This window comes from Ylistrum balloti, unplaced genomic scaffold (assembly GCF_031769215.1).
Source record: "Ylistrum balloti isolate Yb309-2 unplaced genomic scaffold, AGI_CSIRO_Ybal_v1 Utg369812, whole genome shotgun sequence".
Lineage (NCBI taxonomy): Eukaryota > Metazoa > Mollusca > Bivalvia > Pectinida > Pectinidae > Ylistrum > Ylistrum balloti.
The window spans coordinates 61,750-84,219 of NW_026781984.1; the positions used below are offsets into that span (position 1 = coordinate 61,750).

A 22,470-nucleotide genomic window follows, 5' to 3' on the forward strand; every position below is an offset into this window, starting at 1 on the left:
CTGCATTTCCATTAAAAATAGAAATCCAATTTACATAAAATTCAGACGAATAATTCTAAATATACATAAACGAGGAATGCATTTTGAGTAAGCCGACATACCATGTGACTTCAGGCAGGGGTTTGCCATGTGTTTGGATGGAGAATGTGACCTCTCCACCAAGAGGAGCTTTCTCATTGTACAGCTTCTTCGTGAATTCAGCGGGTGATCCAACTAGAAACACGTAATTACGAAAAGGTAAATTATACAGTATTTTTCTACAATCACCTGGCTATCACAACGAATTTCACTCCATATTTCCTAATGCATGGCTATCTGTGTGTTGAAATATGAAAATTATGTATCAATGTATCTAGTATTCATCTCACCAGTTAACATTAAACTATCTTTCCTTTCTTCTTAACCTTTTAGACTTTCTGAGAGGAAATATTTTAATATTGTCCAGGAGCACGTACCGACAGGCTCCTTGATTTTGATTGGTGCAGTACTCATACTGTACTCTCCGACACCGGCAGCAGTGACAGCTGCCACACGGAACTCAAACTCTTCTCCTTCTGGAAGTTCGTTGATTGTGAAGTATGGTTCACGCACGTTGAAGTTGTTAGCCTTAGTCCATGTGTCTGAGTTCTTAGGCTTTTTCTCAATCACATAACCTGGAAAAAAAATTTCATTAACTTTCACCAGTAATTATTGTAATTTCTAGCAATAAGGCCCATGACTGTTGTGTAAGCCTACCTACACCTACAGCCAACAAATGTTTCATCATTGCAATGTGATGTAAGTCCATGCCTCTACATCAGTGAAGAAACATGTTTGCCTAGCCTTTAATAACATTCCTTACTTTTTCTTGGTCAGCTTTGCATGTTTAGAAGTAAATACATTTAATCTTTATTAGCAATAAAACTTTATTTCTACATAATTTGTTAAACTTCCCTGTTTACTTGATAAATGCTTTAGATCTAAACATATTTGTTGTATCTTAATAAGTCTAATAATCTGTTTCTAATACATTGAGAATCACATTTTCTGGTACAAGATTGTATGTAGTTCTCTCTGCCACTTCGGAGTTGTTTTCTACATCTTCGTTACATTAAGATATACTTACCAGTAACCTTGCTGCCACCGTCATTTGTGGGTGGATCCCACTTGAGATCAATGTATGTGCGGCCAACAGCAGAGGCTACAGGAATACCGGGTGGTCCAGATTTTCCTGTGGATAAAAAGGGGAAAAATATATATATCAAATTCGATTGTGACACAACATATAGGTATAAAAACCAAAAAGAGGCAAATTTTAATTTTATGATAAAGTCTGGTTTATCATTGCTTATGTCTAATTACCAGCTAAGGTCATTTAAGGACATGCCATGTTTGGGTGGTGAAGGAAAGCCGGAGAAAAACCACCGATCTACGCCCAGTACCTGGCAACTGCCTTACATAGGTCTCAAACCCATGACCCAGAGGTAGCTGGCTAGTATCTTGGACAGACACCTTAATTGCTCAACCATGATGGCCCCAATATGATAAGGTAAAAATTGAAAATAATAAAGTATACCAGGGAATCTCTATAACTGAATGAACAGTCTTTTTACTTAGATATAATTGAACTACAAGGAAACACATCTGTGAATGGGAGACAACTCTACTCACCATATTTAGGTTTGGGTACAACTGGGCCAATCACTGCGCTCGGTTCTCCAAGACCTGCCACGTTCTTTGCCTTTACACGGAATTCATACTCCTTGTCTTTCTTCAGTCCAGGTACTGAAAGCAAACGAAAAACACAAAAGTTTAAAAGTTGATACACTAAAAATGTTCATATTTCAGCACACTGAGAACAAGAGTTAAAGAAAACATCAACTGTTATGTATTTAACACAAATACTTCTACATTTGAATCAATAGGTAATAATATCTTAGTCTTACGACCTTAATTGCTATCTTACTTAAAGGTAACAAGTATATCATTTAAGGCCTGTTTTATGCTATCTTTCTCAAACCGTTTTACCTGTGAAGGTAGTATCTGAAACTGGAAGATCATTAGCAGCCTTCCACCTGCCGGAGTAGGGATCAAGGTATTCCACAACGTATCCCTGGATCTTCTTTCCTCCATCACTTTTTGGTTTTGTCCAGCTTAGTGTGACTGAATCCTCATCTACATCCTCAACAGTTGGCTTACCAGGAGAATCGGGAGCAGCTGTCAAAAGCAGACATTAATACAGAGTTAAGTCATAGCACAGGGGCCAGTCATTACACAGGGGCCTGTCATTACACAGGGGCCTGTCATAACATAGGGGCCAGTCATTACACAGGGAGAAGTCATTACACAGGGAGAAGTCATTACACTGGGACCAGTCATTACATAGGGGCCAGTCATTACACAGGGACCTGTCATTACACAGGGAGAAGTCATTACACAGGGACCAGTCATTACACAGGGAGAAGTCATTACACAGGGAGAAGTCATTACACAGGGAGAAGTCATTACACAGGGGCCAGTCATTACACAGGGGCCATTCATTACACAGGGACCACTCATTACACAGGGAGAAGTCATTACACTGGGACCTGTCATTACACAGGGGCCTGTCATTACATAGGGGCCAGTCATTACACAGGGAGAAATCATTACACAGGGACCAGTCATTACACAGAGACCTGTCATAACATAGGGACCAGTCATAGCACAGGGGCCTGTCATTACACAGGGGCCAGTCATTACACAGGGGCCTGTCATTACACAGGGAGAAGTCATTACACAGGGAGAAGTCATTACACAGGGGCCAGTCATTACACAGGGACCTTTCATTACACAGGGGCCAGTCATTACACAGGGACCTGTCATTACACAGGGGCCAGTCATTACACAGGGACCTGTCATTACACAGGGAGAAGTCATTACACTGGGACCAGTCATTACACAGGGGCCAGTCATTACACAGGGGCCATTCATTACACAGGGACCACTCATTACACAGGGAGAAGTCATTACACTGGGACCTGTCATTACACAGGGGCCTGTCATTACATAGGGAGAAGTCATTACACAGGGACCAGTCATAGCACAGGGGCCTGTCATTACACAGGGGCCAGTCATTACACAGGGGCCTGTCATTACACAGGGAGAAGTCATTACACAGGGAGAAGTCATTACACAGGGACCTGTCATTACACAGGGAGAAGTCATTACACAGGGACCAGTCATTACACAGGGGCCTGTCATTACACAGGGACCAGTCATTACACAGGGACCTGTCATTACACAGGGAGAAGTCATTACACAGGGAGAAGTCATTACACAGGGACCAGTCATTACACAGGGGCCTGTCATTACACAGGGGCCAGTCATTACAAAGGGGCCATTCATTACACAGGGACCACTCATTACACAGGGAGAAGTCATTACACTGGGACCTGTCATTACACAGGGGCCTGTCATTACATAGGGAGAAGTCATTACACAGGGACCAGTCATTACACAGGGAGAAGTCATTACACAGGGACCAGTCATTACACAGGGGCCTGTCATTACACAGGGACCAGTCATTACACAGGGAGAAGTCATTACACAGGGACCTGTCATTACACAGGGAGAAGTCATTACACAGGGGCCTGTCATTACACAGGGGCCTGTCATTACACAGGGACCAGTCATTACACCGGGACCAGTCATTACACAGGGAGAAGTCATTACACAGGGAGAAGTCATTACACAAGGGCCTGTCATTACACAGGGACCTGTCATTACAGAGGGAGAAGTCATTACACTGGGACCAGTCATAACACAGGGAGAAGTCATTACACAGGGGCCTGTCATTACACAGGGAGAAGTCATTACACAGGGACCTGTCATTACACAGGGAGAAGTCATTACACAGGGACCTGTCATTACACAGGGAGAAGTCATTACACAGGGGCCAGTCATTACACAGGGAGAAGTCATTACACAGGGAGAAGTCATTACACAGGGACCAGTCATAGCACAGGGGCCTGTCATTACACAGGGGCCAGTCATTACACAGGGGCCTGTCATTACACAGGGATAAGTCATTACACAGGGAGAAGTCATCACACAGGGACCAGTCATTACACAGGGACCTGTCATTACACAGGGAGAAGTCATTACACAGGGACCAGTCATTACACAGGGGCCTGTCATTACACAGGGACCAGTCATTACACCGGGACCAGTCATTACACAGGGAGAAGTCATTACACAGGGAGAAGTCATTACACAGGGCCTGTCATTACACAGGGAGAAGTCATTACACAGGGAGAAGTCATTACACTGGGACCAGTCATAACACAGGGACCAGTCATTACACAGGGAGAAGTCATTACACAGGGACCAGTCATTACACAGGGAGAAGTCATTACACAGGGACCAGTCATTACACAGGGACCTGTCACTACACAGGGACCAGTCATTACACAGGGACCAGTCATTACACAGGGACCAGTCATTACACAGGGACCAGTCATAACACAGGGAGAAGTCATTACACAGGGAGAAGTCATTACACAGGTACCTGTCATTACACAGGGAGAAGTCATTACACAGGGAGAAGTCATTACACAGGGACCTGTCATTACACAGGTACCAATCATTACACAGGGACCAGTCATTACACAGGAATGTGTCATTACACAGGTACCAATCATTACACAGGGTCCTGTCATAACACAGGGAGAAGTCATTACACAGGGAGAAGTCATTATACTGGGACCAGTCATTACACAGTGACCAGTCATTACACAGGGACCAGTCATTTCATAGGGACCAGTCATTACACAGGAACCATTTTTTACACAGGGACCAGTCATTACACAGGGACCTGTCATTACACAGGGACCTGTCATTACACAGGGACCAGTCATTATACAGGTATCATCATTACACAGGGATTTTTGTTGTATAGGGATAATATTTTAGTTCCACATAATCAAGCATTCTTCTACAAGTCTTTACAAGCTTCTTTTGTAAAAAGAAACACACTTTGTGTTCAGTTACACAAGACTAAACCAGTACACACAAACTTACTGTATGGATGTTGAGCCACCACTGATGTTGCTGTCTCTAATGGCTCACTCACACCATGCTCATTTTCTGCCATGACACGGAAACAGTACTCATGGCCTTCTACGAGGTCCATGACTTCGAAACTTGTGCCACGAGCATATTTGCTAACACTTTCCCAGTTACCGTACTTCTTGTCCATCTTTTCCACACGGTAGTTGGTGATGGGACTACCACCATCATCCTAAACAGAGATATCCAGGCTCAGCAAAAAGGGCAATTGCAAATAATAGAGGAAGCATGGTCAGTGTCTTAATATATAATCTGTATTTTGGTGAGGGTGAATTTCTGTTTGGAGTCAAAATATAACTTATATTTTAAGACACTTACCATGTATTCTATTTATCCTGCAACATTGATTGAAAATCTGACTTTTGAAAACTTAAACAGTTTTGTTGTTCAATCTGTGTTTACCTGACATTGATGTTACACTGAATTTTGCCTGATGAAAGATGCCAAAATAATTGCTTCCTGCGGAAACATAGTTCCAAACTTCATGAAACATAACAGCGATTTTATGAATTTTCATAATTCAACTTGTTCATTTCAACATAAAAAAATTGTTTATTTCAATAACTATTTATATTTCTTAACAGAATATTTCACTAAATTTAGAGAGTAATTCTGTTAAATTACCGCATGTGTTAAAATACTGCTGTTTTCTGTTACTGCTGAATACAGTGACAATATATGTAGCAGGTGAGTTCCGACAATGGCAGTGTCAGTTGTAGGATAAATCTCTGTATATTCATCTTCCTTTATAAAGACTATTATATAAACAAAATGTATTGTTGTAACGAAGGATGACCTACCCTTGGTGGGTACCATGTCAGCTTGCATGAATCTGGTGTGATGTCATTGACCTCCAGGGGACCTTCTGGTTTGCCTGGGGCATCTATAACATACAGAATGTTACCATAGAAACAAATAAATATTTTATCAAAAAAGATGCATTCAGTAAAAAAATTAAGCATATTCGAAAAAAAATAAATATATTTTTTCTTATATTCATTCTTTAAATTCTTTTCAGTGATGTATGAAACAGAGGAACTGTGTCTATTTATAGCATGTGTTCATTTGATTTCTTGTAAGATAAGATATAAATCATTACCTGAACAGACTCTAATACTATTTCAATGTTTAGAAAATTTTCTGTGTCAATTGAGCAGGTAATGAAAAAATGACCTACCAACGACGATTACGTTGACGTAAAGTGAGTCAAATCCCTTCTCATTCTGTAACATGATGTTGTACTTTCCAGCATCACTCTTCTTGGCTGATTTGTTGACAAGCTTGACCTCCGTGGGGTCATTTGTAAACTTGATACGGCTATCCTCCAGTACACTAACGCCACTCTGTGGAAATGAGGAGAAGAATATGAAATGGCATTCATAGGGCAATAAATCCAAACTTTGTAATAAGCATATCAAGTCTATCATAACTTTGATCAGAAATGGTCCTGTAATAAGCCCACCTCCTTACTAAAGTGTTTAAGAATTTATTCTAAATTTTGTCCTAGTTTCATTTCCTCTTTGTCAACTATACAAGCTGTGAAAAGCGTATAGAGTACTTACAAGGCTCCATGTGGTTTTAGGGATAGGGTTTCCAATGTATGGGATTGCAATCTTGAATTCTTCTCCTGCCTTGGCGATAATGTCACGAGGAATGTAGTCAGGACTGACCTTGGGAGCCACTGTGGATTAACAATGCAATCAGATTTTATTCTTTTTTATTCTAGATGTTAAAAGGTATAGGATTGATCAATGGACCTGTGTTGTCCCCTCGATATGAGAGCAAAATCAGTATTAGATCAATTTCGGGATTTTATCTAAGTGTAAAGTCAATATTTAGAGTAGGACTAGGTTACCTGGAGGAGCCCTAGCCATGATGGCGTCAGATGTCATAGCGAAATCACCAGGTCCAGCCTCGTTGACAGCAGCCACACGAAACTCGTACTCTTTGCCATCCTGAAGACCTTTGCAAGTGCATTCATTGTCAGCAACCTCTCCATAGGTAGCCCTATATGTACATAACAAAGAATAACAGATTATTTTTATACCATCAACAGCACTTCATTGGTAATCTGTCACAGACTGATAAACCAAGAACATGTCAGTTTTACATTCATTCACAGATTAAAAGCCAGAATTCTATTCTTAGTAGTGGATGTGTCACCACAAAAAGCACAAAGAGGATAAACAAATATATACCCTTCTGACCTTGACCTTTGATCTCCAGCAGAGCAATTCTTTGCCAGCAATTTCAATAAAACAAACTACTGTATGGTATCTGGGTAACCTCAGTGCTGCCTTTGTTCTGATGGCAGACACCAACATACAGCGACCTATATATGTTGCCTTTTCAGGCAATAGAACACCTATATTCCATACATGTATAGGAAATCCTATTTTAAAGATTCAACTTTTTTTTTTCTTTCTTGCTTTCCTCAAAATTGCATTTTAAACTTTTCTATAAATATGAAATGATTGATATTTGGCATCCAACACGATACTTACTTTGTCCACTTGTCGTCTCCCTTCTCACGCTTTTCCACGATGTAGCCACGGATAGGGTTGCCCCCGTCACGGCGAGGTGGTGTCCAGGTCAGACTGATGGAGTCTTCTGTAGTACCAGTACACTTGGGGGTTCCTGGGGCACTGGGTGTGTCTGTACACAGAGCAAACATTCAGAGATGTGAACAAATGATAAGTTTTATGTATTATAACATATCTGTGGATCATAAATTGCCTGGCAAATCAGGAGTTAAAACTCATTCAAAATGAAGCTTGTAGTCACATAAAAAAGGTAGCAATTTTTATGCATATTATAAAGTGACATATGGAAACAAGGGTCTCATCCTGTAATACTGTGGTTCTGAAACCTGTTTTACACAATGAAACACAGTCAAACCTCATTACCTCAAACTTGATTGTACCATGGGGAAACTTTGAGATAATCGGTTATTTAATTTTTGAGTGATTTCCAATATTAAGTGTAAAGGCAGGCAGAGACCAGCAAAATGCTTCAAAATAAATGGGGTCTTCAATTATATGAGTTCGACTTTATTATACAAATTAGTACTTAGAAGCAATCAGAATATTTTCAAGCCAAAGGAAAAAGTAACAGCAACTTTCACTGTTGTAGACACAGAAGCCTTCCAAGAGAAACTGACATACAGAAGAAAATAGGAGATGTACCTTGGAAAGTCTGATATTGTGCACAGAGTGACCAGGGTACAACCAGCAGGATACTGGAGGTACAGATGAGAGATTAAGTAAGCCGAGATGTAGAATTTTAAAAGTCTGTAAATTGATGTTATTTATCATAACATCTTTTATATCCTAGCAAGTAACGACTTGAAAAAATAACGAAGAAAATTATTTTTTTATACACGAATTCGTACTTGTGATATCCTATGCATAAACAATGATACATGACAAACATTACTGGTACAGAAGCTATCAAATCGTGCAACACAGTTTCTGACTACATACCGAAAGGTAGTTTGGCCAAGATGGCCTCATCAGTTTCCAGTGCATCACTGACTCCCAAGCTGTTTTCCGCCATCACACGGAACTCATACTTGGTGCCAGGGTCCAGGTTCCGGACTACACATCGAGGTGTTGTGAGGAAGCTGCTGACCTTCATCCACTTGTCAGTTCCATCAACACGTTTTTCCACGATGTAGTTGTTGATAGGCTCACCGCCATCGTCCTTAGGAGGATTCCATTTCAAGGTCAACTCATCTCCGTTAATGTTTGATGCAGTCAATGGACCAGTGGGTCCAGCAGGCCTATCTGTAAACCACAACACAATGGACATTTCAGTGGTAAAGTATCATGACACAACCATATTTAATATTGTCTGTCTCAGATGAAGATTTTACGACATTGCTAGTATAAACTTTTTCTATATCATTTTCCCCTTCTAATAAAAGAATTCAAAGTAAAGCAAACCATCTTTTTTCCGCACGGAATTTACCTTCCCAAATTTCCAGACCGAAACAAACTCATAAAAACAAACCAGTAAACAAGGATTTTAATATAGTCTTGCTGCAAATTTATTGCTATGTGGAAATGGGGAAAGTACTTCGCCATAAAAGAAAGTTGGTTGACAGAATTCGTGATCATACATCTTTCTTTTTTTCTCCATTGACCTTACCAAGGACTTTAACACCAAGGGACACAGACTCTGATCCAGAAGGATTCTTCAAGGTGACCTTGTAGCGACCAGTATCTGACCTCTTGGCATTAGCGGTAGTCAACATGACACAGTCATCCTTGACCTACAAAATAAATGTCATTGCCTCAGTCTATGATGTGTCTTGTAAACTTTACATTCACAGGTCAGTTAATATTTGAAAAAATGATATCAATATTTCAAAATAAAACTTACGAATATCTTGATCTGCTACTAATTGAAAAAATTATATAAAAAATTAACCCTCAGGCTGAGTTACTACTAGTGTTCAATTTCGTTGTTGTAAAATTTTGAAATTTTTTGTATAAATCTTAGGTGCTGGGGTTTCATTTTGTGAAACAAAGTATCTCTGGTGAGTGACTTAAAATGACACCAGGTTGTATAACCATTGTTCACAAGGTGAAAATATTAGTAGCTATTCACTATAGTTACCTTCAGATCAGTGCGTGAATCTTCCTCGATGTCTGTATCACCGTTTACCCAGGCTGCGGTTGGTTTGGGGAATCCAGTGTATGGGATTTTGATGCTGATGGTCTGACCGGCCTTCACACTGATATCCTTCACTCCAGACATGTCCATTGATGGCTTTTCTGTAATATTTCAAAATTACAGTCAATACTTGGTTTATTCATCATTACCCAATACCGAAATCAAACATTACTTTTTGTTCTTTTCTTTTTTTTTATTAAAAAATCTTTATTTTTTAACAATTCTGCTACCCCACCTACCTGGCTGGTTCTCCACCTTGATGACCGAGGTTGGCTTACTAGCCTCTCCCGGTCCGAAAGCATTGACTGGGATGACACGGAATTGTACCTCGTCGCCTTCTGTAAGGTTTGGTATGCTGCATGAAGTACCTGCTACCTCAGCACACTCCTTCCAGTCTTCTCCTGCCTTTTTCTTCTCCACGATGTATCCAGTAATCCTACCACCTCCGTCGTTGTTCGGCTTCTTCCAGGACAGGTCCACAGAGTTCTTGGTGATTTTGTCCACGTTAGGAGCCGAAGGTGCACCGGCAGCAACTGTATGAAATAAATTTAAATGTGATAAGCATATTCTTTCATGCAAAAATATCCATTTTACTACTCAACAAAAACAAGGAACTTCATCACCATTAACTGTTATCCAGGTATGTTTGCTTGCACAATATAATGATTCCTAAATGTTGAACAAAAAGGGCACCACATTCTTAATATCAGTAGAAATATTGTTCTTTTATGCCAGAAAAGTAACGAAATTGAGAAAAGTGCTTAAACAGTTATCCAGAACTACAATAAAAGAAATCTCTCTCAAAAGAGTTTTAATATAAAGCAAGACAATATTACAGACAATCAGATGTCATATTCAGAATTCAATAACACACTGAATCACAACCTCTAACAATATCCTAATCTAACCAATCAGAAACTACCTGATGGTAAATAATTCTGCTCCCTCCCCTGGAACGAGGAGTTGTACTTACAGACTTGGTCCCTGACCAGATGTGGGGGCGTGGCCTTGCTTGGTTTGCCTACACCTCCATCGTTAACAGCCATGACCCTGAATTCGACTTCCTGGCCTTCCTGTAAGTTCATCACAGTGAACTGTGTGTCCTTCACAGGGAAATTATTGACTTGGATCCAATCGCCTCCTCGTGGCTTCTTCTCAACAACATAACCTGTGGGAAATACCAGAATAAACAATAAAAACCTTTGATACAACAACAAATTAAGTTGACATTGTTTCTGGTTTAGGATTTGTCTTCCTTTTTTAAATTATAACAATTATGGTCTTCAAATGGCAGAGTAACTCAACAATTGAATAGAATCAACGATGAGGGTTGGTATGATTAAATTTAATCAGACAGTACATAATAACAAGAAACTTTATTTATTTTACAAATGCGAAGCAAGTTTTTCCAACTTATGTTAATCACTCTTGTTGGCCTAGCTGGAAGTGTGTGATAGGTCTTACTGCGGTAGGAAACCGAGGTACCCGGGGAAAACCCACGTGGTTGGGCAAATAACCCCAAACCTTTTCATGTCCATTCCAGGAATCGAACCCCGGACGGCTTGATGAAAGGCGAGTGTGTTACCACTGCACCATCCAACACATGAGATACTTATACATACATCAAATAAAGTCAATCTTCTTACAAAAAAGGATAATTAAAACCAGAATTGTGACTCATACCTTTGATTGGGTTACCACCATCATTTTCTGGTGCCTTCCAGGTAAGATCTGCTGACCTACGGTCATACTTGGGTATTTGTACATCCTTGGGTGCATCAGGGGTATCTGTTAATACAAGCAATTAAAGTGTAAATAATACAGACATTCTCGACAACTTACAGGACAACTGAACATAGTTTACCAACAATGAGAACATTATACCATTGTTTTCTAATATTATCAGTCTTTCGCTGAATTCAAGCTCATCTTTCCACATCCTTCCACTTTCCCAACTTTCACAAAATCATTATCATCAACATATGCTTCACCAATTAGTATTATCATCATAAGTATATTTAGGTTCCTCCCTTCAAGGATATCATAGCATTCTCTATGGACATTCCTTTATAACAGCAAACTGATGAAAAAGGTGATGAAAAGGTGATGAAAAAGGTGATGAAAAGAGTGATGAAAAGGTGATGAAAAAGGTGATGAAAAAGGTGATGAAAAAAGCGATGAAAAAGGTGATGAAAAAAGCGATGAAAAGGTGATGAAAAAGGTGATGAAAAAAGCGATGAAAAAGGTGGTGAAAAGGTGATGAAAAGGTGATGGAAAAGGTGATGAAAAAGGTGATGAAAAGGTGATGAAAAAGGTGATGAAAAGGTGATGAAAAAAGTGATGAAAAGGTGATGAAAAAGGTGATGAAAAAGGTGATGAAAAGGTGATGAAAAAGGTGATAAAAAGATGATGAAAAGGTGATGAAAAGGTGATGAAAAGGTGATGAAAAGGTGATGAAAAAGGTGATGAAAAGGTGATGAAAAAGGTAATGAAAAAGGTGATGAAAGGTGATGAAAAAGGTGATGAAAAAGATGATGAAAAAGGTGATGAAAAGGTGATGAAAAAAGTGATGAAAAAGGTGATTAAGAAAGTAAATAGAAAAAGTACCGTATGGGTTTTTGGCCAATGTTGGTTTAGTGGTCTCCAACGGTTCACCGACCCCGTACATGTTCTCTGCCTTTACGCGGAACTTGTATTTCTTTCCCTCCTTAAGTCCCTTGACAGGGTGAGAAGTGCCTTTGACAATACCTGGAACCTTCTCCCAGGTAGTGCTGCCCTCTTCACACTTCTCAACTATGTAATCTGTAATCAAATCATTAGGTAGCTGTTATTTAAGGTAAACCAAAGAAAATTATCACACATCCATTCTGATATTGCTGAAAAACAAAATCCTCTTCACATTTTTTTTTAAATAACTATTTAATAAAGTTTCAAATATATTTAAAGTTTAAGCAAGATATCAATTTATTAAAGGAATCTTTCCAGAAATATTTTTTTTCATCAACAACAACAAAAATAAACAAGATGTAACAAAATATATACAGTATGTAATATCCATATATATTGTAAATAATTATCATATTTAAACTTAATGTACACTCAAACCAAATATTCTAAAAAATTTACTGGATGTTAAAATCAACCTTGTTTCCCAGTCGATGACCTAGACATTGGCATACCTGTGACCTCTGCGCCTCCATTATCCTCTGGTCTCTTCCAGGACAAGACACAGCTTTCGGCAAACACATCACTGACATCTAGTGGTCCTTCTGGAGGTCCAGGTGCATCCAGAACAACGACAGGGATGTCAGCAGAGTGGGTACCACTCTCGTTAGACACAGTGACTGTATATTTACCAGTGTCACCTCTTTCTGCCTTGGGTACATTCAGTTTGGCAGAATCTTCATTGTTAGTTGTTGCAGCCTGCAAAATTCAGTACAATGATGTAAAAAAATTTTTAACCTTTTTCCTTCTTTTCACTGATCTATTGAATAAATTCTATGCCTTGATAATTCACATATATTATTTAATTTTTTTCGCTTACAAGAAAACAAGCGTAAAAAAAATATTTAGTTAGAAAAAATTCTGACATACCCGAGGTGAAAGAGGGCGGCCATCTTTCTGCCAGGTAACAGTAGGAGTAGGGGCACCAGAGATACCCATTTTGATGTTAAGTGGTTCACCAGCTCTCACACGGATCTCCTTAGCACCAAACAGAGAATCCAAACTGACCTTTGGAGCCTCTGTTTAAACACAGAAAATATCAGTCAATTACACATAGGAGCAAAAAATAATGACATCTTCAATTGATGCTTGTTCCTGTTCAATTTTAACTACATTTTGTATTCACAAAATTTCCTTACAGATCGGAGGACATGAGATGATAGAACCTACCTTTGGTGGGTTTTGCACAGATTGGCTTAGAAGCAACACTAGGTTCAGAGCTGCCAGCCTCATTTACAGCCATCACCCTGTATTCATATTCTTTTCCATCAACAACCTTTGCATCTTCAAATTCTAACTCCTGGAAAATCAAAGTAAAAACCAATCTGATATAAGTTATAGTAAATGTACTAACGGTGAATTCAGAAAATGTACAGAAATGTTTTTCTTCCAGAAGATATTTTACACTGATCATGATGTTGACAATGAAAGCATTATGAAATACTGACCTTGACGAGGTCCCTGTTGACCTTGACCCAACGGTTGCTCTTTGGTTCTTTTCTCTCAACATTGTAGCCTTTGATGGGGTTGCCACCGTCACTCTCTGGTGGTTCCCACTTAATGGTAATGTGGTCCCTGTTTTGGTCGGCAACTTGGGGCTGGGCAGGTGGGAAGGGTTCATCTAAAATCAACAAATATGTTTTAAAAATTCAGAGTCGATCATTGGTTTGCATTGAAAAAGTCACCAACAAAAGCCAAAACTAACATTTATATTATAATATTTGTCCATCGATAAGTGCGGGGAAGCAACACATTAATTCTTACAGGGGGTGGGCTTATTACAGGACAATGAAATATCACGGTTATTAATTTCACTATACATGTATATGTGAATAGGCTTATCACCAGGTGTGGGTATATCTGTGAAAAAGGGTACCACATTTAGAATACCTTAGGGGCTGGAAATTATGTTGTCTTTGCTCTGACAAGCCTTAACGGGCAAAACTGGTTGGCAAATAATAAAATTATTCCACCTACTTAACTTTGTGAAGCTGGTCGATGTTGAGTACACTTCTACCCACAATGCAAAATAAATTCAGTATAAAATCAAAGTACTGAGAGTACTGGTCATTGATGGACTATAAACATGGACTATATAAGAGTGATTCAGTCCTTTTTGATGTAGATCTTCAACACTATAGTCGGCACTTCCAGACCTACCAAATGGATTCTTGGCTGTGACGGGTTCCTCTGTTTCTAAGGGTTCGCTCTCTCCATTGTCACTGATTGCTGAAACTCTAAACTTGTAGTCGTGGCCTTCCTGTAATTTGGGAACAGTCAGACTGGTGCCTCTCACCAAATCCTTAACAGGCTCCCAGCGACCCTTCTTGGTGTCATACTTTTCAACTTTGTAGCCTCTGAAAGTGTGTGAATTCATGTGTTGCAATCATCAATATTTCATAAGTATATTCTGGTTCCCATGAATTCTCAGTATATAGTATACTTGAATTTATTCTTGGAAAATTGAAATATTTAAATTACCATATCTAAGATTATATTATCAAAAAGTTCACATTTGGCAGAATGTATAGTTATGTTCAGTGAGAGACAACACTACCTAACTTTCACTTGTAGATGTAACTTAAAGCACAATAAAGAAACATCAAAATTAATTTTTTTCTGGATTTTTTCTTTTAATGAATCACAGAGATTTTCTCCTCTACTTACTGGATGTCATTTCCACCGTTGTCCTTGGGTGCTTTCCATTCCAGTGTAGCGCTGTCCTTAGTCACATCCTTGACAGCCAGCGGACCTTCAGGTCTTGATGGTGGTGCTAAAGAGTAAGACATAATACAGGCATAAATCAAACCATTGAAAGTCCTCAAGTAATCAATTCTAATTTTTTCAATGAAAGTCCTGAAACAGATTATATGTTCATAACTTAAGTTTGATAAGAAAGGCACACAAGTAACAGGGATCTTTTAATATAATACAGAATTTTATAAAATATAGAAAAATAATGATTTGAAATAAGTCCTGGATTTGAATAATATGATACTGAAATATTTGTGAACCAGATACAATATGGAGGAAAATGACTCTCTTTCTTTTTTAATATAATCCTGATTTTCTGTTCAATTGAAACAAATAAACACTTGTACTAGTATTTGTATTAAGGATGTATTTACTGAAAACTTACCAAGTACCACCACTTCCACAGTAACGGAATCAGAGCCGTGCTTATTAGCCACAGTGCAGGTGTACATGCCGGTATCCTTCCTCACTGTCTTCTTGTAGTTAATGGTAGATTTCTTGGGAACATCATTGTTGATAACCACGTCACCACCGGCCTCAACTGTCTCCACACTGTCATCCTGATAATTACATAAACATGGAAAGTTAAGAACTGAAATAAAGACTCAAATAAGTAAAATACGATTTATATATAAATATATAAACTTTATTTATTCCACAACAATTGCGAAACAAGTTATAGCAACTTTTACTAATCACTTTTGTTGGCTCGGATGTAGGTGCCAGATCTGTTTGTGGAATCGAACTCAGAATGGCTATGTGGAAGGCAATTGTGTTACCATTGCCCCCACCCAACCATAGCACAATTGGAATAAAAAAATAACGCTGGATTCATATAAAATCTTTGTCTTCATAATACTTACTGTCCTTGCTTCGCTATCAAACAAAACTGAATTTAACAACAGACCCAAGAATTAATTGAATCAATGTTACTCTCTGTAGTTTAAAGAGATTTCAATGACCAGAATAACTGGAAAGCAACATGGAATCCTTCTGAAATCTATACTTCTTGTGTGTAGTTTTATTTTGTATATTCAAATTAATTTGCAAGGATATGGTTAAGAAATGTCCTATAACTTATTCTCAATATTAGAATTTTTATCAAACCCATGTTAGTGTGGTCTGATTTATAATGCATTGGTCTTTTCTGACTGAAGGTCAATCACAGTGTATACAAATCATTCTCTCATCTCTATCTATGCTTTCTGGATAAAACATGACTTGATATTTATTTTCTCTCCATCTTTGTGTATAAATAATCTTAGTTTTTTAACGGTTGAGTAATATCATTGTTACAAATCGACAGTTATGGACCAGCCAGTAAAAATGTTTTACAAATCTGGGACCATTTTCAATGTCCTTTTGAATAAAAACTCATTTTAAATGCAAAATATATATATATATATATATATATAAGGCAAACTCAATAAAAACGTAACAAAACACATTGAAATAAGCACACCAATCATACTGGCCTAGAAATAAACATTGCGTTTACATGTTACATCTCTCTTGTGTTAGTCCTCTGATAACTGTTGACCCCAACTCTAACCTCTGTCTATGATTTTGTTTGTGACATGCAAACAAATAGCAGAATATGAACATGAGAATGTTTAGTTATATCAAGTAATTTATTATAAATATAATTCATTATCTAAACACTACAATAATAACTTCACTTTAAGACCACCTCAAAATTAGGACCACCTTGGTAAAAGGGCTACTGTAAATCTAATCTCAAGACCAATTTATTTGATTTTTATATCCACATTGGTGTTGATATCTTATTTCTATTTGTTCATTTTAATATACAACATTTACCCTCGGTACTTAATATAATTGATATCTGGAACAGCATAAACATTGTAAAAGAGCAGTTTTTCCAGTGTTGTGTGCAACAGACTGCAATAAACTAGCACATTTACTATAGGTTGTACAAAAGACACACAAGTAAATAGCACCATTACATACAACAGTGCTTAGTCCTTCTGCGACTCATCAGTGATGCTATTGGCCTATATTTTGAAGATTTAAGTAGGAGAGTTAGAAAAATCCAAAGTTATTGAAACAAAAGTTAAATCCTCGATGGGCAGGTACTCTACATTCAGCTTGCTGTCTTTATCCCGATTTAATGTCTCTGACATATGAATTCTAACGATCTGTTTATTCCCCACACCTTTGTGTTATATGCTTAATGAGAATGCAATGCAAGCACAGTAATAAAGCAATGCTTTGCAGGACAAGATAAATGGTCTCAGGTTGACATAAAATTTTCATTTTTCTTTTGGCTGTTTCAATCCATTTATACTGAATCTATTTTGGGAATTTCTCACTTTCACTTTCCACTCGGTTTGTATCTGATAACTTTTTTTACACTAGTAACCATGGCAACAGTCACTGAAAACATTGTATTTATAGAGTTAGTAAACTTGTTTTGTATAATTATTTTTTGTTTATGTATAATCATTTTTGTATCAACAGCAAACCTGTAACAAAAAGGATTGTAATTCAATAATGGTAGCATGTTGGTATACAACAGAAGTTATACAACAGTTGTACAACAACTACACAATGGTAACCATAACAACCTGGTTACCAAGGGAGTATATATGTGTAACAGTGGAAACCAAACGGATGTACAAGCATGAGTCATTTTTAAGTTATTTCCTTGGAAATTTTAATCATATACCGGACAGACATTATAAGGAAAACATTTGGATGATATCAATAAGTCAACAATACACATTACTGTTTTTGGGTCAGGGATCCAATCATGTCGGGCTTGGGTTCCAATACACATCATTGCTATAGGGTGACAGTAGTGGTAAAGATTATATAGGTCAGGTTAAAGGTCAATCTGAGTAGATCTGATCTTCTTTTCTTCGAAGGAAGCAGTTTGGTAATGAATAAACTAAATACAATAGTATACCATACTTCAAACAATTAGAAACTTTAATGTTTGAAAAGTTCCAATCATTTGGCATGAAAAGTTCCAAGAATTTGGCATTTTGTTCCAATAATTTGGCATTATGTTCCAAGAATTTGGCATTATGTTCCAATAATTTGGCATTATGTTCCAATAATTTGGCATGAAAAGTTCCAAGAATTTGGCATTATGTTCCAATAATTTGGCATTATGTTCCAAGAATTTGGCATTATGTTCCAATAATTTGGCATTATGTTCCAATAATTTGGCATTATGTTCCAAGAATTTGGCATTATGTTCCAATAATTTGGCATGAAAAGTTCCAAGAATTTGGCATTATGTTCCAATAATTTGGCATTATGTTCCAATAATTTGGCATTATGTTCCAAGAATTTGGCATGAAAAGTTCCAATAATTTGGCATTATGTTCCAATAATTTGGCATTATTTTCCAAAAATTTGGCATGAAAAGTTCCAATAATTTGGTTTTATAAAAGTTTCAATTTTAGTTGTATATGTCCAATTTAAAATAAACAAAGTTGTCAGAAGTCAAGCAGTACATGTGAGGATTAGACAGAATATCTTAATATAATGAAAAGGAAAGGTTGTAGATTACTGGGACAACGAAGGACAACTGCAACAGATATGATATACAAAGGTAAGACTTCTCAAGTATTCTTTAAAAATACACAAAAACTAAGATAATTATGTAAGTACTTAATTACTGAACTGTAAAGCTGTAAAGCTGCTTATAAAATACAGAGCATTTTAGTAAAAATCATGACAACTCTGTTCAAATGTTGTGGGAATGACAGAACATACTATTTGATTGGCACCACAATATGTGCGTATGTCTTCAAATACCACAACACTTTAACAGAAAGCTCTGCACCAGCAATGCAAAAGTAAAGAATTCCAAATTTGGCTAAGCTTGTTAAAGAATGATTCACAGAGAGAAATGTAAATTTTTACAAATCAATTTTTTTTTTTTTTTTTTTTTTATTTTGAAGTAAATTAATCTAAAACTTCACTAGCATAAAAAAAATCGTCCAATATTTTTTTAAAATTCAGACTCAAGAGTAAAGAAATCTTGATCAAATGTTGTGTGGTACAAGGAAACAAGACTACAGACAGTTGTACTAACATGATATAAAATCTTAAAGTTTCTGTCATTCTATCAGTAAGATCTGCCTTAAAGATTTTATAGACAAAATCAAGTGAAAAGATAGGTTCTTCCAAACTCTGTAAACAAACAGTCATGAGCTTTAAAACAAATAAAAATAAAAGTTTACCAATAATTACTGAAACAAATAGAGACAAACATTATAATTAAAAAGTTGACAAATTTTGACTGATTTATTTCACAGACTTTGTAGGAACCTATCTTTTATGGAAAATGATTATATAAGGACAGAAGAGATTTGACAGAATGGAGTACAGCACCATCACCTATGCAGTAGGTTATCACTCACCTTCTTTTTAAGATCAGCCTGCGTATTAAATAATCAATTTCAAATAAAACAAAATATAGCAACTAGCAATATGAAAAGCAATCTTCAAAAGAAAATAAAACCAAAACAGCAATTTGCTTAAAATAAAAACATGTTTGTAAAGGAGTATCAGCCATTTCTGAGACAGTTTATGTTGTAGCACATCTAAAGCAAATTAAACTTACCACTGAAACTGACACATAGTGTATAAACATGCATAATTTAGTAGCTTGGTTAAAGATAAAAATAAATTAATTTCAAATATCAACAGAATGAAATAAAAATCAAATTATAAACTTAAGACAATGAAATAATTAGAGCACATCCAAATTTATCAAATTAACTCATCCAGAAAAGAAAAAAACGGACATACAATGGAAAGAAAATAAATTGAAATGTTACACCACTGACTAGAAAAATTTTAATTGAGACCAGAAGATTTGTGAAATTTATAACCCTCATTGACAAAAAAGTTGCACAGCGATTACATATGATAAAATTTTCTTTAGGAATGAAATTTAAAAAGTTTATATTTCATTTAAATAGAGATCAAACAGTTATGCAAATTTGTTTTGAACAATTTCAACAATAATTCATCCCCAATGATATTAGACAATAAAATAAATTTCAGAGCAAATTAGTTTCATTGAAATTCCCAAATCGTGACTAGATTTTTGATCATATTTTGAATTGTGGCAAATAGGAATTTCTCCATCAACTAAAAACTGAATTAAAACAAAAAGGGACAGGAACTAAAACTACAACCACAGTTTGATACCACAGTAAAAACAGCAAGAGTATCCACATTTAAAATCAAATTGGAATGATAGTGAACACATTCTGATGTGTTTACCAAAAAAATATCAGAAGAAAATCAACAGTTTTATTTTTTTGCAAGACATAATCAATTAATGAATTTGAAAGATCTATTCCAATTTGACAAGAAAAGGGATTGAGACAACGCAAAATGGTTTCCACGGTAACCTACCAGTAATTTACGGGTCCATTTGACCTCTGGCGCAGGCTCCCCAACATACTCCACAGTCATAGCAAATTCCTTTGGAGCTTTCACTTTAATAGTTGCCAACTTGTCTTTGTCCAAAATCCTGGGCTTCACTGTAAGCATAAGAAACTTCGATTGGGATTTCTCATTCATACACTTTTTTGTAGCATCAGTCATCACACCTCATGATTAAATGTGTAAAAGACATGATATCCATAAGACATGCGTTTCTTACCTGGTATATGTCTGGCTTAATACCTTAAGTTAGGGGAAGATTTATTTCAAAAAGTTGGTAAGGTATTGTTAAGTATTAGCTACACAATATATCGGGGATTACGTTTCACAAAATTTCATTTCGCTGTACCTTAAGAATAATCACTGAGAGAATTTGAATATATTTTTACAACTTCAATTCTTCAATATAATCAAGGTAATTAATCTGATGGCCTTCACACCAGTAAACAGCAAACTACTCACAAAGTATCATTACCTTAAGAATCTTAAGTTTATCAAAATTTCAATCTTTTGGACAATTTTTGCTTTGAAATTAGGCCATGGTAGTTCAGTTGACTAGCATGTCTAACTAATATCAAACCCTACCACATTTGATGTACTGAAGATTTCACTCAACATTTTTAAAACATTTAACATGTTGTGATCTTAAAGATAATTCATGGTCTTACATGTCTTGAATGTTGCATTTGAATTTATCATACCATGACTATTCAGCATTCCAAAGAAATTTATTAAGGAAAAAGCACAACACTATTTTTTCAGTCTTGTGCCAGATTGTCAAAACGGTGCGTATCACAGATTCCTTAATTTGTAGAATTTGTAAATTTTGAAGATCCCTGAGTCAGTATGTTTAGAAAGAGTGAACACACAGTTGACTATAGGTTTGTATATGTAGACATTAGGAACACACAAATACCTGGGTTTGCATGTATTTATAGACACAAGGAACACACAGATCTCTGGGTTTGTATGTATTTGTAGACACAAGGAACACACAGATCCCTGGGTTTGTATGTATTTGTAGACACAAGGAACACACAGATCCCTGGGTTTGTATGTATTTGTAGACACAAGGAACACACATATCCCTGGGTTTGTATGTATTTGTCACTGGGTTTGTTGATGAGAAAGTTATAATCTTTACCTCGCCTAGCCTTGGTGGTGACAGGAGGTGACACCACACTGGGTTTAGACAAGCCAGCCTTGTTCTTGGCCATTACACGGAACTCGTATTCCTTGCCCTCTACAAGACCCTCAACTGTACCCTGGCACTCACTGCCTGGTATCTCAACACCCTGCAAAGGATATTTTAATACAAATGGTGACTTTGATGAAAAACTTACTTATACACAAAAGAGAGTAAATAAAAAACTTTAGAAGAGTATTAATTAATTTGAAAGTTTCAGAAGTCATTAACACATAAAACTGCTCCTACCTTCTCCCAGTTGTCTTTTCCTTTTTCTTTCTTCTCAATAACATACTTCTCAATAGGAGCTCCTCCGTCATTCTGTGGTGGAGACCATGCCAGTTCAGCATAGTCCTTGTCATAATCAAGGATGGATGGCTCACCTGGGGGATCAGAGGGATCTGAAATGCCAAGGTCATTACAAAGTCAAGGTCACTAAATCACTGAAGAGGTATAAGGTCAATCATCACCTGGCAACATGAAGCAAATTGATCGAGAGTGACAATTGTTTAGTGGCCAATATCCTGCAAGTAAAACACTTCTCTCTACTTAAACTAGGAAAAAGTCCATTAGACATACATTTCCAAACTATAAACAAACCAGAATTT

The 22,470-nt window shown here is 37.0% G+C and overlaps 1 protein-coding gene across 4 annotated transcripts in view; it reads right to left on the bottom strand.

Annotated features, from left to right (window-relative positions):
• Positions 1–22,470, bottom strand: part of LOC132544860 (twitchin-like) — a 147,763-nt gene that overhangs the window by 31,606 nt on the left and 93,687 nt on the right. For all 4 annotated transcript variants that reach the window (XM_060208511.1, XM_060208507.1, XM_060208509.1 and 1 more), the window contains 29 exons: positions 22,112–22,263; positions 21,821–21,971; positions 20,647–20,774; positions 19,641–19,658; positions 15,629–15,803; positions 15,157–15,262; positions 14,650–14,846; positions 13,938–14,110; positions 13,660–13,789; positions 13,360–13,508; positions 12,945–13,188; positions 12,373–12,567; positions 11,449–11,553; positions 10,739–10,933; positions 10,005–10,298; positions 9,709–9,866; positions 9,238–9,361; positions 8,571–8,873; positions 7,593–7,743; positions 6,944–7,095; positions 6,651–6,769; positions 6,266–6,431; positions 5,889–5,971; positions 5,041–5,260; positions 2,008–2,196; positions 1,651–1,764; positions 1,106–1,210; positions 456–653; positions 102–213 (listed from right to left, as the gene is read on the bottom strand). In XM_060208511.1, the coding sequence (XP_060064494.1) occupies positions 102–213; positions 456–653; positions 1,106–1,210; positions 1,651–1,764; positions 2,008–2,196; positions 5,041–5,260; positions 5,889–5,971; positions 6,266–6,431; positions 6,651–6,769; positions 6,944–7,095; positions 7,593–7,743; positions 8,571–8,873; positions 9,238–9,361; positions 9,709–9,866; positions 10,005–10,298; positions 10,739–10,933; positions 11,449–11,553; positions 12,373–12,567; positions 12,945–13,188; positions 13,360–13,508; positions 13,660–13,789; positions 13,938–14,110; positions 14,650–14,846; positions 15,157–15,262; positions 15,629–15,803; positions 19,641–19,658; positions 20,647–20,774; positions 21,821–21,971; positions 22,112–22,263 (4,606 nt within the window). The remainder of the gene's footprint in view (positions 1–101; positions 214–455; positions 654–1,105; positions 1,211–1,650; positions 1,765–2,007; positions 2,197–5,040; positions 5,261–5,888; positions 5,972–6,265; positions 6,432–6,650; positions 6,770–6,943; positions 7,096–7,592; positions 7,744–8,570; positions 8,874–9,237; positions 9,362–9,708; positions 9,867–10,004; positions 10,299–10,738; positions 10,934–11,448; positions 11,554–12,372; positions 12,568–12,944; positions 13,189–13,359; positions 13,509–13,659; positions 13,790–13,937; positions 14,111–14,649; positions 14,847–15,156; positions 15,263–15,628; positions 15,804–19,640; positions 19,659–20,646; positions 20,775–21,820; positions 21,972–22,111; positions 22,264–22,470) is intronic.